The 13112-nt window shown below is 33.3% G+C and overlaps 2 protein-coding genes across 3 annotated transcripts; one reads left to right on the forward strand and one right to left on the reverse strand.

The window, feature by feature from the left end:
• Window positions 1-1515, forward strand: LOC118040614 (putative 4-hydroxy-4-methyl-2-oxoglutarate aldolase 2). Of its 2 annotated transcripts, none has more exons than XM_035047587.2 (2): window positions 1-269; window positions 711-1515. In XM_035047587.2, exon 2 carries the CDS (start codon window positions 724-726, stop codon window positions 1222-1224), a length of 501 nt encoding a protein of 166 aa, XP_034903478.1. In that variant the 5' UTR covers window positions 1-269; window positions 711-723; the 3' UTR covers window positions 1225-1515. The 2 variants fall into 2 exon arrangements, with proteins under 2 accessions (XP_034903478.1, XP_034903477.1); XM_035047586.2 differs by having other exon boundaries at window positions 10-273.
• Window positions 1516-3780: 2265 nt separating this feature from the next.
• On the reverse strand, window positions 3781-5773 carry LOC118040609 (seipin-1). The gene is made up of 2 exons (XM_035047581.2): window positions 5191-5773; window positions 3781-4458 (listed from the first exon to the last, which is right to left on the reverse strand). Exons 1-2 carry the CDS (start codon window positions 5734-5736, stop codon window positions 3781-3783), a joined length of 1224 nt encoding a protein of 407 aa, XP_034903472.2. The 5' UTR covers window positions 5737-5773.
• Window positions 5774-13112: the final 7339 nt, after the last annotated feature.

The raw sequence follows: 13112 nt of genomic DNA on the forward strand, positions 1-13112 counted from the left end.
TGGCATTTAATTAGACACTTGCGAAAGCGCGTGGGTATCATTTAGATTTTAAACAAATCATATCCGATGGCTGGTAATCCATCCACAACCCACTGACGACCTCCATTCTCAACTGCAACAAGAAAAAGAAAGGTACAGGCGACGCGCTTTACGGTTAACAGAGATTCTCTCTTTCTCTCCCTCTCATATGTTGGATTCTCTCGCGGTTGCCATTGCAGTGACCGACTGAGTGCATATTCTTGAATCATCTTCAAGGGGCCCAATAGCAGGCAGGTAAGGGTTGCTATGATGTTGCTAAATTTATATTTAACTCTCAAATCTTGTTCACACAAACAAACAAACATGTTGGAATTTTGCAGTTTTTATTGATTTTTGTGCTGTTAAGAGTGCTTTTTTATTTATTTTATTATCAGGGATTCGTGAATTGTTACAGGTGAACTAAAGACTTGTTTCAGTATTGAAACTTTTCCATTATTATCTATTTGATTGTGGGTTTTCTTATCTGCCAAGTGTGCTCAAGGTTGAAATAGAAATTCCTAAATTGTTTCAACTTTTGATTTCTCATTTTAGGAGTTCTGAACGCAGACTTTTGATAGTGTTTCATGTGTTGGGTCTCTTACCCTGACTAATAGAACTGCAAAGCTCATATGATAACCTTTTTTGACTTCTCTGTTATTGGTCTAACGCATGGCATGCTTTGTATCATGAAGGCACTTGCATTAAATGGCGTTGGTTACAACTGCTGAAGTTTGTGACACAAATCCACAGCTAATTGTCAGTGGTGAGCTTCGAGCACTCCAGCCAATCTTTCAGATTTATGGTCGGCGCCAGGTCTTCTCCGGTCCAGTAGTGACTCTTAAGGCATTTGAGGACAATGTTTTAATTCGTGAGTTTCTTGAGGAGAAAGGCAGTGGTAGAGTTCTTGTTGTAGATGGTGGTGGCAGTTTGCGCTGTGCAATACTTGGAGGTAATCCTGTGGTACAAGCTCAGAATAATGGATGGGCTGGTATAGTGGTTAATGGCTGCATACGTGATGCTGACGAGATTAATGGTTGTGATATTGGAGTGAGAGCCCTGGGCTCCCATCCGATGAAAGCCAACAAGAAGGGTATCGGAGAGAAACATGTTCCTATCACCATAGGTGGCACCAGAATCAGTGATGGAGAATGGCTTTATGCAGATACTGACGGGATCTTGATTTCTCGAGCAGAGTTATCTGTCTGAGCCACCTTTTCCTTTGAAGATTGTTCTTCAGAAACGCTATTACTGGCATGTACTTTTTCTAATGTTGCTTTAGTTGTAAACTTGTCTTTGGTGCTCACATTTACTTCTAGACAACCCTGTAATATGAATGTGAGGGTGAAAATTTCCTGGTCTGTTCGTGATTTCTAGATTAGAACGGTGAGCTGTTTCTTGCTGTCAGGTATTGTGTAAGAAAAATAGTTAATGGGGTTGCAGAATACTTCAACCTCTTTGGGATTTTATCTATAATGAAACTCGTGCTACGTTATTTCATATTTGTCTCTGCTCTTGTCTTTCTTTTCTCTGAGTTTCTATTTATGTTGGGTTCAAATATCATTTTCCTGCTGAGAAAATAAACTCTCTTCGCATCGTTAATTCGCATTTTGCGTATCAGAAAGCGGGGAAAGGAGGTTTGATGACCCCCAAAAGCGATTCTAGGGAAAACAAGCAAGATTGCGTTGAGTGTTGATTTGGTGACCAATGGTTTATTACTCTGCTCCCTAGCTAGTTGATCGTTTTAGGACCGTTGTTTTCTTGCTGTTTCTTCCTGGAATTGAATGTGTCATGTTTTGGTTATTCGGTATTGAACTCTGCAACATTTGAAGTTCTGGCTGTTTCTTCACACAGTTCCCCCTTTTCACCTTGAGGACAACATTATGTTATTGATAGGATTTTTCTAGCAAAAATTGAGACTTGAGAGAATGATCACGAGGTTGGACTGTCATGGATTAATTCTTTCTTGCTTGTCATTTATTATTGACTCTTCATCGCTGTTTCATGCATAATGCCTTAGCTAGACCCGGACACTTTCCCTGAATCTGACTTCCGGATCATAACTGCTGCACGAACAAACTCTCCGGGAAGATTTGTCACCCAGGAAAAGAAAGTATACTGATCGGACGTGTTCAAGAAGTGTTCTCAGTGACAAACGCTACCTATTCCACATTCCCGGCGGGGCTAGCCTTTTATTTTTCAAAACTCCATCCATTACGAGGCCTCTGATTTCCAACCGGTACATTGAATCTCACATATATGAAAAAGACTTTTTCCGAGTGCGTTTCACTGCTCATAGATGCAGACATTGTTAGTGCTTGACAGGCGACTTCCATATGCTGCCACGAGTCCAATGCTGGCCTCGTGTTTTGTTTTTTGCCTACTTGGGGAGAGGTACTCCCAGCTTGTAAGAACTTCCACCATCCCGGAGCATGTGACATCGGAGTGCTGTCATGTACGAGTCCCAGAAAATGAGCAAAGCAATGTCGTCAATCATTCATTGCAACAATGGCAACCACAAAATGAAACTGAAAAGGCTTCAACATCTAAACAATGTTGCTCTTGCTGGCCTTCTCAATTGAACTCGGACTTTGATTGGAATTTGTTGTGAACCCATACATTTGAGAGCTTCTCATTTCCAGCAAAATCGTTCTTTAGAGCTTTGGAGCGTGAAGAAAAATGAAATCCAGATAAGTAAACCAACCCACATTTAGGTGGGTAAGACGCTTCTCTTGTTTGTTTCTTGCAACCGAGGCGATGATATCATATCAAGATACCACCTTTCTTTTGCATAAATAACCCTAAGGTCATCTAGTGTTAAAAAGCCCACAGGGTATAGCAAACACCAGCCCATTGAGCCTCGTTACGCTCGACTCAGAGTAAAACATTTCTTAAGCGCGAAAAGAAAATGTCCAACTAATTCAATATTAATGAATAAATCGATAAAAAACAACATTTAATCTCTTAAAAAAAAATTAAGTGAGATCAAATTAACAAAGCAAACTTGTGATGAAACACATATATGTCAATGAATTTAATAAATTTTTTTATTTTATAAATTATTTTTCATTTAATTATACAATAATAAAATGTATTATAATTTCTTATATGATTTTTTATAAGAAATAAAAAAAAAACCCCCATGGTAGGTGTTTGAAGTTGAGATAAAAACAATAGATAATTCAGAAAAAATAATAAAATTACATTTTTTTTAGGTTTGAGTTGAATTAAAAATAGATCATTGATAATAAAAATGATGGAATGATATTTTTTTTTAAAATTAAATGAAAAGCATTAAACTAAAAAAATAACAACAAATAATAGCCTACTACCCAAATTATTAACTCAATTAGATTTAATGATTTTTTATTACTATTTTTAACTGAAATATAAAATAGAAAAATAAAAAAAAAATATAATAAAAAAAAAAACAAAAAAGGAGCCCGAGTGATGCGTGTAGGCATGATGACCCAACTTGCCTGTATATTAAAAGAAAAACAACCTAGACACGCGGGCCTTCTCAGCCCACGTGTCTGGACCCTATTTCTATTTATTTTATTTTTTAAAAGGATAAACTAGCTCTGTTTTTCTTTTTCTCTCTTTAATTTGATTTTTTTCTTATATCTATTTTTAATTTTAAAAAAAAAACAATTGAGCAAATGCTAAAATGAATTCACCACACCGCCTACCGAGTTAATAATACTGTAAAATGCAATTTAAGCTGGAAGAAGGTTGTCCACACGTACACCAGGAAATGCAATTCACTTAACAAACTGATTCTGAATCTACAATGTCCTGTTCATCAACGGCCATACTTGTGTCTTCCCTGGTAATGCTTGCCGATGAGCATTCCGTACTGTCCACCATCTCTCCATGCAAGATGATCGCCTTTCTCTTCCTCCTCCTTTGCTGCCATCTTCTCAGGACCTCTGAAATTCCCTTTTCATCCCTTCCTTCAGCTCGCGCCTCTTTTGATTCTCCAGTATACTCTGTCTCATCACTATCGGGGCAGTGACTGGGATCTACTACTGTAATTGGGAAAAGAAGTGGTCTGCAGCAACTTAGAATGATTATGAGCATCGTGATGTAAATATATATGGATGCCCAGACATAAAATGTCCATTTCCAATTGCGCACCACTTCTTTTGTCCATGGCAGCTTAGAAATCAGGAGGATCTCAGCTTCATATAACTGTGGGAGGCATACTGTTCCAGCCCTCGGTATTAAAGTCACTCTGATCACTTTGCTTCGTGGATGCCTTTCCTTGAGCTGTAACATTTTAATGGATATCCTCTGAGTTTCTTCAGAAATTCCTAATAGCAAGGGTGCACCCAGGAGAAATGTTCGTAGAAACCGAAGTGGCAGGCTTCTGAACCGCAACATGCATGGCTGGCTAGATTTTGCCATCACGTTTCCATCAGCTGATAAAACTTCTGCAGTCAACTGAAGGAGGGCAACGAATGAGAAATTGAGCAAGACGTTATATATAGGTGAGAAAGAGCTGCAAGTTCATGCATCGAGTTACTGAGAGGAGACACATATATATCATGTTAAAAAACAAAACAAAACAAAACAAAATCAAGAATGCCTTGGATCAAAGCATAATGAAATTGTATTTGCGGCTACATATTGGTGGAATTTAGCAAATGAAATTTCTGGAACGACAGACTGTATTGAAATTGTAACCTCAGAATAATTAGAAATTTCACACCTTGACTCAGCAATGAATTGGAAGAGTATATATTCAACTCTAACCTTCATATTTAGTCTTGGATTGTGGATTTACAACTGGTTATTTCTTATGTAGCTTGGACTCACGCTTTTGTTAAGTCTAAACAACCATTTATATATATAAAAAAGAATTCTTGTATCTCATGATTTTTCAGCTATGGCCAATTTCTTGGCAACTTCCCAGCAAGCAACCTATTGCCTCCTTAATAATAAAAAAGAAGAAGTAATCCATTTCTCAGGCCAAGATAAAAGAAAACCCAAGCAAGACCTCGTATATTCCATCAATTTATTACAATCAATAAGCCAGGATATCCATTAAAAGTCGTGACATTAAATCTATCATACTCACTCCTATTATTGTAACCTCCCTTTAATGTTAAGATGTTCTAGCTAGATTTTGTTACCTTTATTTAATTAGGCAAGTGTTTTATTAGAATGGCATACCTGAAACATCCCAATTTGCATATTGTGATCGGATTCAGGCATCAGGAGAGCCAAAGAAACATGGAATGTGTGCCCAAGTGGAACTCCCATGAGCCCTTTCTTGATGCTCCCATCGTCGACAAACCCACCAAAAGTAAACACCGCCTTAGGGTTCGCATCGGTGTAATCAAAGAATAAACTCTCTTGCATAAACACCGGCTCCTCTATCCACAGTTGAACTAATCCAACGCCCAACATTGCAGCCAGTAACATCACCACTATCATAACCATGCACACGTATACAGCACCAACAATCCCAAAACCTATCTTTCTCAACAGCGTGGTGGTACCGTGGATGACTTTAGAGGGAGCCTTGAGAAACACTGATTCCACGGCGTCTACAGCCTCCTCGGCACGGTGGTAGGAGTCTGACGCTATGGAGAAAATTGCTATGAAAGGTGATAAGAGAGCCATGATACAGTTGTAGATTGTATCTGAATAGAACTCGATTATTTGTGTGAACCAATCGGCTTTGGGTATTAGGTTGCAGTTTTCTTCTTTTTTCATAGCTAATAGCTCTCGTACAGTGGTGGTGAAGGAGGAGGAGGAGGAATATCAATCAGAGAGTATCGCAGGCTTTTGAGCCACCCCTGCTCTGCATGCAAAGAAACTGAAACGTGGAGGCAAGGAAGGGCAAAACATCGACGTGTGTTGGTATGAGTCATACATGACTTCTTTCCCTTTTTGTTTCCGTGAAAAGACCATAATTCTCTTTAGAAAATTACTGATCATCTTATCCACACTTCTGGTGGATCATATCAGAAGTTAATTTTGAAACGAAAATTCAATGCGTCAGTTAAATAAAATAATTCAATAATTATAAATAGATAAACATATATAATGTCTTGTCACGTATAATTATTAAATGTTTTTTTTAATGTTAATATAATTTATAATTATAAGGGAGCTCATGTTGTTGACTCTTCAGTTGCCGTTGCTGGCGTCGCTGGCCTTCCAGTGCGAGGCAGAAGCCGCACGCTGGAGGCTGCATAGTGCAAAGGGTTCTTGTTCCTCACGCTGCTGGTGGCGGGCAGAGAGCCAACTGCTGACAATAGAGAATTAAAGATGAAGAGAAGCATAATTACGATTCTACCTCAGGGTCGGTTTTTTTAGAGTATTATTACTATTATACCCCTGCCACTTATAATTCAATAATTCATTACAAAAAAGATTTAGGGGTGTAATTTATGTATTTACCTATGCCTTTTATTTCTTATTATATTTTGGCTTTTGGGATAGAATTACAATCTTGCCCCTCCTTATATAAAACATTGATTTTATATTTTAAATTTGAAACACAAATTATATTAATTGTAGAATTAATTTTCCTAATAGGATTAGGATTGAATTAAAAATGTTTAGTTCAATTTTTTTTGTGTTTTGTAATATCCCTAATTGGGTTGGGATTTAATTAAAATGTTTAGTTAAATAATGTTTAGAAAAAATAATTTTTCTAAAATAAAGAGAGTTTTTAAGCCAGAAAAGTTTTATTTAATAGATCCTAAAATAGTTTAGAATGTTAATAAGAACTTTAATATGATTAATTTTCTTATTAAAATTTCAAAAAAAAATTAAGAAAAAAATGTATCAAATAAATTTTATTATGTTTGGAAAATTATCAACTATTTTAATAATTATATATTTCAAAAAGTTGTTTGATGCAACTAAGAATTGAGAGGTAAGAGATCTCTAAGGATGATGTTCCTTGATGAACATGTATTGAGGATGAATGACTATTTTAAAAAAATTAGACCAATTAAGATTTTTCATAGACCATTAGTCAAGTGTTGAATTGGTCTTGCAATCTAAGCATAAAAGCCTATTTGGGCCATCAAGAATGACAAGCAAAATTATAATAATTGTGGCAAGTAAAGCCATTATATGAGGAACTACAAAGATTATCTTACAATTATGAAGGCTAAAAAGCTTATTGAAGCTTCTACTTCATGTGAGTTTTTGATTGAATAAATGTAAAGTGGACCTACGAGTTGGTAATGAATCAAGAGTTGTTGTTTTAACTTTACCAAGTGAGTTGATATTATAACTTGATAATTATTATTTTGTTCTAGTACTTTCTAGAAACTTCATATCCATTTTTTAATGGATTTAAAATTGTTATTAAGAGCAAATGGTGTCCCTTCTATAATAATGATTTTTATAGATCTGGTACTTATACAAATCCTGACCTTGAAATGTTTAAGTTCAATATAAAGTTCAAGAAGAACAAATCAGATAATTAATATCCATATTATTTATGGCATTATAAACTATGTCATATTAATAAAATAAGGATCACCAAGTTACATAAAAAAGGATATTTAATTCTCTTGATTATGAATCGCATGAAACTTGTAAATCTGTTTTATTATATAAGATAACCAAAACACCATTTATTAAAAGAGTGAATGATCTAATGAATTATTAGGTCTAATATGTACATATGTATATGGATCAATAACAATTCACGCCATAAATGAATATACATGTTTTATCATTGATGACCATATTTGATATAGTCATGTGTATTTGATGAAAGTTTGAATTATATGAAAGGTTCAAAGAATTCAAAAATGAAGTTGAAATACAAATTGAAAAGAGTATTAAGATACTTCGATCGGATCGAGGTGGTGAATACTTCAACCAGGATTTTCAAGATTATCTAAAATAGAATTCTCTCATATTGAACACCTTTTGAAAGGAGAAATTACACCCTATTGGATATGGTGTAGTCCATGATGAGCCATACAACCCTTTCTCTTCTTTCTAGGGCCACACCCTATAAAATACTACTTACTTTTTGAAAAGGGTTCCATCACAATCTGTTAATAAGACTCTATATGAGATATGGAATGGTAAGAGACTAATCTTATAATGCTTAAAAGATTTGATATGTGACGCTTACGTAAAGTGTATTATATCTGAAAAGCTATGAGCTGAGTCAATAAATATAAGTTTGTGGAATATCCAAAAAAAACTATTAGATATTATTTATACCATCCCGTTAATTAAAAATACTTGTCTCAAAACATGCTACCTTTCTAGGAAAAAAAAATTGTTCTTTAAAGGAGCAATAAGAAGAAAATAGAACTTGAAGAAGTCTAAGAATCACAAACTAACATTCAAATTGAACCTAAACCTAAGGCTATAATATCGGATTTATAACCTAAAGCTTAATAAACATAAGAACTTTGTAGATATGGTAGGAAATGTCATGCACACCAATGAGATATGGAAATTCATGAAAGTTAAAAATGACAAATTTCTTATACTTCATGAATTTGCCAATTATATTGAACCATTTTTTGATATTGAATCTAAGAAATAGGTTAAGGCTATGAAATCTAAAATGGATTCCATGTACACTAACTAGGAATGGATTTTTGTTGATCTATCTTAAAGGATAAAATCCATTGGATATTAACTGGTCTTTAAGAGAAAGACTAGCATGAAAGGCAATGTACAAATGTACGAAGTTATATTAGTTTCCAAAGGTTAAAACTAAAGATAAATAAATTGACTTTAATGAAACCTTCTTGCCGGTAACTATGTTAAAATCCATAAAGATTTTACTTACTATAGCTACATACAATAATTATGAGATTTGCAAAATGAATGTCAAAATTATATTCCTTAATAGGAATCTTTAAGAAGATGTGTATATGATACAACTTGAAAGTTTTGAATCTAAGAAATTTGTCAATAAAAAATGTAAGCTATCAAAACTCATTTATGGACTCAAGCAAGCTTTAAGGAGTTCATTTTGATAAGATAATTAAATAGTTTGATTTTATCAGAAACACAAATGAGGCTTACATTTATAAAAATGTTAGTTGAAATGGAGTTGTTTCCCTAATATTATATGTAAAAGACATATTATTAATAGGAAATGATGTTTCTTTACTCTAGTTAGAAAATATATGGTTGTCCAAGAATTTCTTAATGAAGAATATGAGAGAAACTAGTTGAAAACTTGGAAAAAAGATCTATAAGGATAGATCTAAAATATTGTTTGTATTGTCCAAATCCACGAACATAGACAAAATGCTAAAAGTGTTTAGCATGGAAGGATATTTACCTATTTCATATATGATACATCTCTCATATTGAGCATAGTTATAAAACCCAACCTGAGAGTTGACCCGGTTAAGAGACCGGGTCCTAAGTTTTATGGGTCAACCCATATTAATGCAGGATATTTATGAGCAATCCCTTCAAATAAAACAAAATATCACATCTGCACATGTTATACTTTTACCTTTGTTGCTATCAATGTTCTCTTTCACTTATAACTGGCCATTCCAAAAAGTAACAGTAAAGAAAGGAAGAGAGACAAAGCAGAGAGAGATATGACGTGCTTGTTGCAAATAAGAAGAGAGAAATAGAGAAAGATCATCCATGAGAACTACCAATCACTTGATAGGGGTACTCAATACCCATCCCAGGAGGTGGTATATGGCTAAGCAGTAAAGCCAACAACACAGATTGTTTGAAATTCTTACAGTGGCCATTGATAGTAATTAGGATCTCAATCATGGTCATTTCTTTAGCCAGTTTCACTGGCACTTGTTACCGAAACACTTTCTTCATATAGGTTTTACCTATTTGTTATATTCTTCATCATCACCGCACTTTTAGGGTTCATCATCTTTGCCTTTGTTGTCACCGATAAAGGGTTGGGCAGCCCAGTCTTGAATCATGCGTATTCTAGCTATTATCTACAGGACTGTTCAGGGTGGTTGAAGGACCGAGTAGCTAGTGATAGCTACTGGCACAAGATTAGCTCTTGTACATGAGATTCTAAGGTTTGTGGTAAGATGGGGAGAAGTATTAATGGCGTTTCTAAGACTGTAGATATGTCTGGCCACAACTTCCCTCATCTTTCTCTCAGTCATCCCCTAGCCTTTTGGCCAAAACTAAAGAGCCCCTTCTTCTTCTTCTTCTTCCCAAGTCTACACAGAAACAACATTTGAAAAAGGAAAAAAAAAATCATCGGGTTTTATCTGGGTTCACCCAGGTCTCTCAGGTTATGGGTCGACCAGCCAGGTCGATCGGGTTTTGCCGGGTTGTTGCAACAACCAGTCTTTCAACAAACCCGAACCGGTCCAGCCACAGTGTCGACCAGATCCCGGGTTGACCCGCCGGGCCGGTCCGGGTTTTATAATTATGATATTGAGAGAGATAAGAAGAAAATGATTCTATATACTATGGATAAAAGATCCATAATATATGTGATGCTATGTATAAGACCAAATGTATCTTTTACTTTGAGCATAACGGGTAGATACCAATTTAATTCTGGTGAGAGTCACTGGAAGACAGTTAAAAGTATTCTTAAAAACTTAAGAAGAATTAATAATTTTTTTTTTTGGTCTATAGAGGGGATGAACTAGTAATTCATAGTTATTTGGATGCTAGTTTTCAATATGATATTAAAAATATAAAATCTAATCGGTAATATTTTACTATAAATCATTTCTTTCTAAGTTGGAAGAGTTTCAAATAAATACCAAAATAGATTTTATAACTAAAGTTAAATACACTTCTATGTTTGAGGGAATAAAAAAGTATGTATGGATCAAGAAGTTCACCACTAAAATAGTTATGGTTCATAACATTGTTGATCCAGTAGCCTTGTAATGTGATAATAATGGAGCCACTACATAAGCAAAGAAATCAAAGTCTCATCAATGATCTAAAAATATCCTCAGACAATTCCTATTGATTGGAGAATTATAAAAAGGAAAGAAGTAAAGATAGAGCAAGTATCTATTATCAACAATTTAGTTAATTCCTTTCATGTCCCTCCTTTATACCTTTTATTTTCCCTAGTAAGTTTTTACTTGATTGAGACCTATTAAAACGAGTTTAATAATGAGTCGACACATTTTTATAGTGTCATAGTTTGAAAACTTAGATTTCAATTGTTAGAACAACTTGCCTTCTAGTTTTAGGGACTAGTGTAAGCTTAGGACCAAGTTTTGATAAAATAAAAATAAGGTCGATAGTAAGTCCATGAATCTCCTCCGAGTAGGGACTAAGTTAGGATGAACATAGTATTCTTTTTAATTGTTTTATTTCTTTCTATAAAAAAATTAAATAACAATAAAAAAGGGGCAAAACTTTATAAAATATTTTAAAAAAATCTTTGAGTTGCGAGACTCTTGATTCAAGGTTCAACGTTAACTCAATGAACACCCACCAACAATAAATAACTTGCAAATAAGTTCATAAAATAACTTGGACAGTTAAATGCATGTATAAGGACAAATTTATGAGAAAACATATACTTTGGTAACCTTTTATAAAAAAAAAATATTGTAAATATGATTTTTATCTTCACTTAAGTATAATAAAATCTTGACTTTACTCAAATTTTTGGAACCGATGTATATTTTTTCTCAAATCTTAGAAACCAATATATATAAACAGTGACTCTATTTTTATATTTCTTTTTAATTTTTGAAGTTCCAATGGGGAAGACAATAGCACTTTCTTCTAATGAAAGATCAAGAGAAAGGTAGCAAGGGATAATAAAAAATATACAAATGAAATTGGACCCTCTCATGTTTTTAAAAGAACACGACCATTATACTCATTGTATCTCAATTATTGAAATTTAAATTGAACGCCCATGATTTAGTGCGTGATAAAAATAAAAAAAAAACTTAAATCCCTTTTATTTTATTTCTCTTACCTAATCCAGATTACTGAATTCAAAATTAATGATGAAATTTGAAACATCAAACATCACGTTTCTTTAAGAACATAAAAGGACCAAATATACAAACTGATAATTGTTTAAATTAGATATGGGGTGACACTTACATATTACTATTGATTTATGCTATAATATTAGTAATATATTAAGGATATAATAGTAAAAAGCTGGGATTTTATTATAGCTGTTTATAGTCAAAAGTCATTAAAAATATTCCAAAAAGATAATTTACAAATAGTATATTTAGAATAGATATGAGTTGGCGTAAAATCAAATGCAAATTTCTTTGTACCTGCCACATAAAGCAGCCGATTTGTATTTGACAATATATATTTTTTCCTTAATGTTTAAATTTACTAAGTTTAAATTATTTCCATTTATGATCCAAGGGGTTGGTTTGCATGGTAAATCAAATACTCGTTCAATGTGAGGTCTGAATTTCAATACAATACTAGTTTTTAAAGAGATGTAAATATCTGCATTTGATTAATCTTATTATAAAAATATGATAGTCCTGGATTTTTTTAAAAATTATCTTTATAAACATGAAGGCATTGTTCCTTTTTTCCATTATTTTCAATCGATAATAATTACTAATATTAAAAAAAATTTAATTTAATTATTCATTCACGAGTGTATCGCAAATAAATGCTTGACGTTTATTATAATGTATTTTGATTATGAACAAAAGAAAAAAAAACCCAAGAAGTTAATGTTTGGATACAATGGAAAAGAAGGAGAATGAGCACTTTAAATAATATTTGGTTACTATTTGAAGACAGAATAATAGAGATAATAAAAAAAATAAGTATATTTGGTTGAAAAAACATAAAAATAAGTATATATCTATAATAATTTTGGAGTATATTTTTGTATTTTCAAAACAGGAGGTATAGAGAGAACATGTTTTCAAAATCAATATTTATTATTTTTCATTTCTAAAATATAATTGTAAAAAGCTTTTAATTCTAAAATTATTTAATTAAAACATGAAAAGATAAAAAGTTATTATTATAATTTTAAAATTCAACTTGAGGATTGATCCGATACAAGATCTAGGTCTTAGGTTGATCCGAGTTAACTTGAATTGATTTAAATCAACATATTAATTGATAATAATTACTAATGTTAAAAAAATCCAATTTAATTATTCATTCAGAGTGAA

This window comes from Populus alba, chromosome 13, assembly GCF_005239225.2.
Source record: "Populus alba chromosome 13, ASM523922v2, whole genome shotgun sequence".
NCBI classification, from domain to species: Eukaryota; Viridiplantae; Streptophyta; class Magnoliopsida; order Malpighiales; family Salicaceae; genus Populus; species Populus alba.

Excerpts from the sequence above, each read along its gene's own strand:
- LOC118040609 (XM_035047581.2), bottom strand. The coding sequence starts at position 5,736 with ATGAAAAAAGAAGAAAACTGCAACCTAATACCCAAAGCCGATTGGTTC. Across the intron at positions 4,459-5,190 it reads TGCAAATTGGGATGTTTCAG|TTGACTGCAGAAGTTTTATC; the intron begins GTATGCCATTCT and ends GCCCTCCTTCAG.
- LOC118040614 (XM_035047587.2), top strand. The coding sequence starts at position 724 with ATGGCGTTGGTTACAACTGCTGAAGTTTGTGACACAAATCCACAGCTA.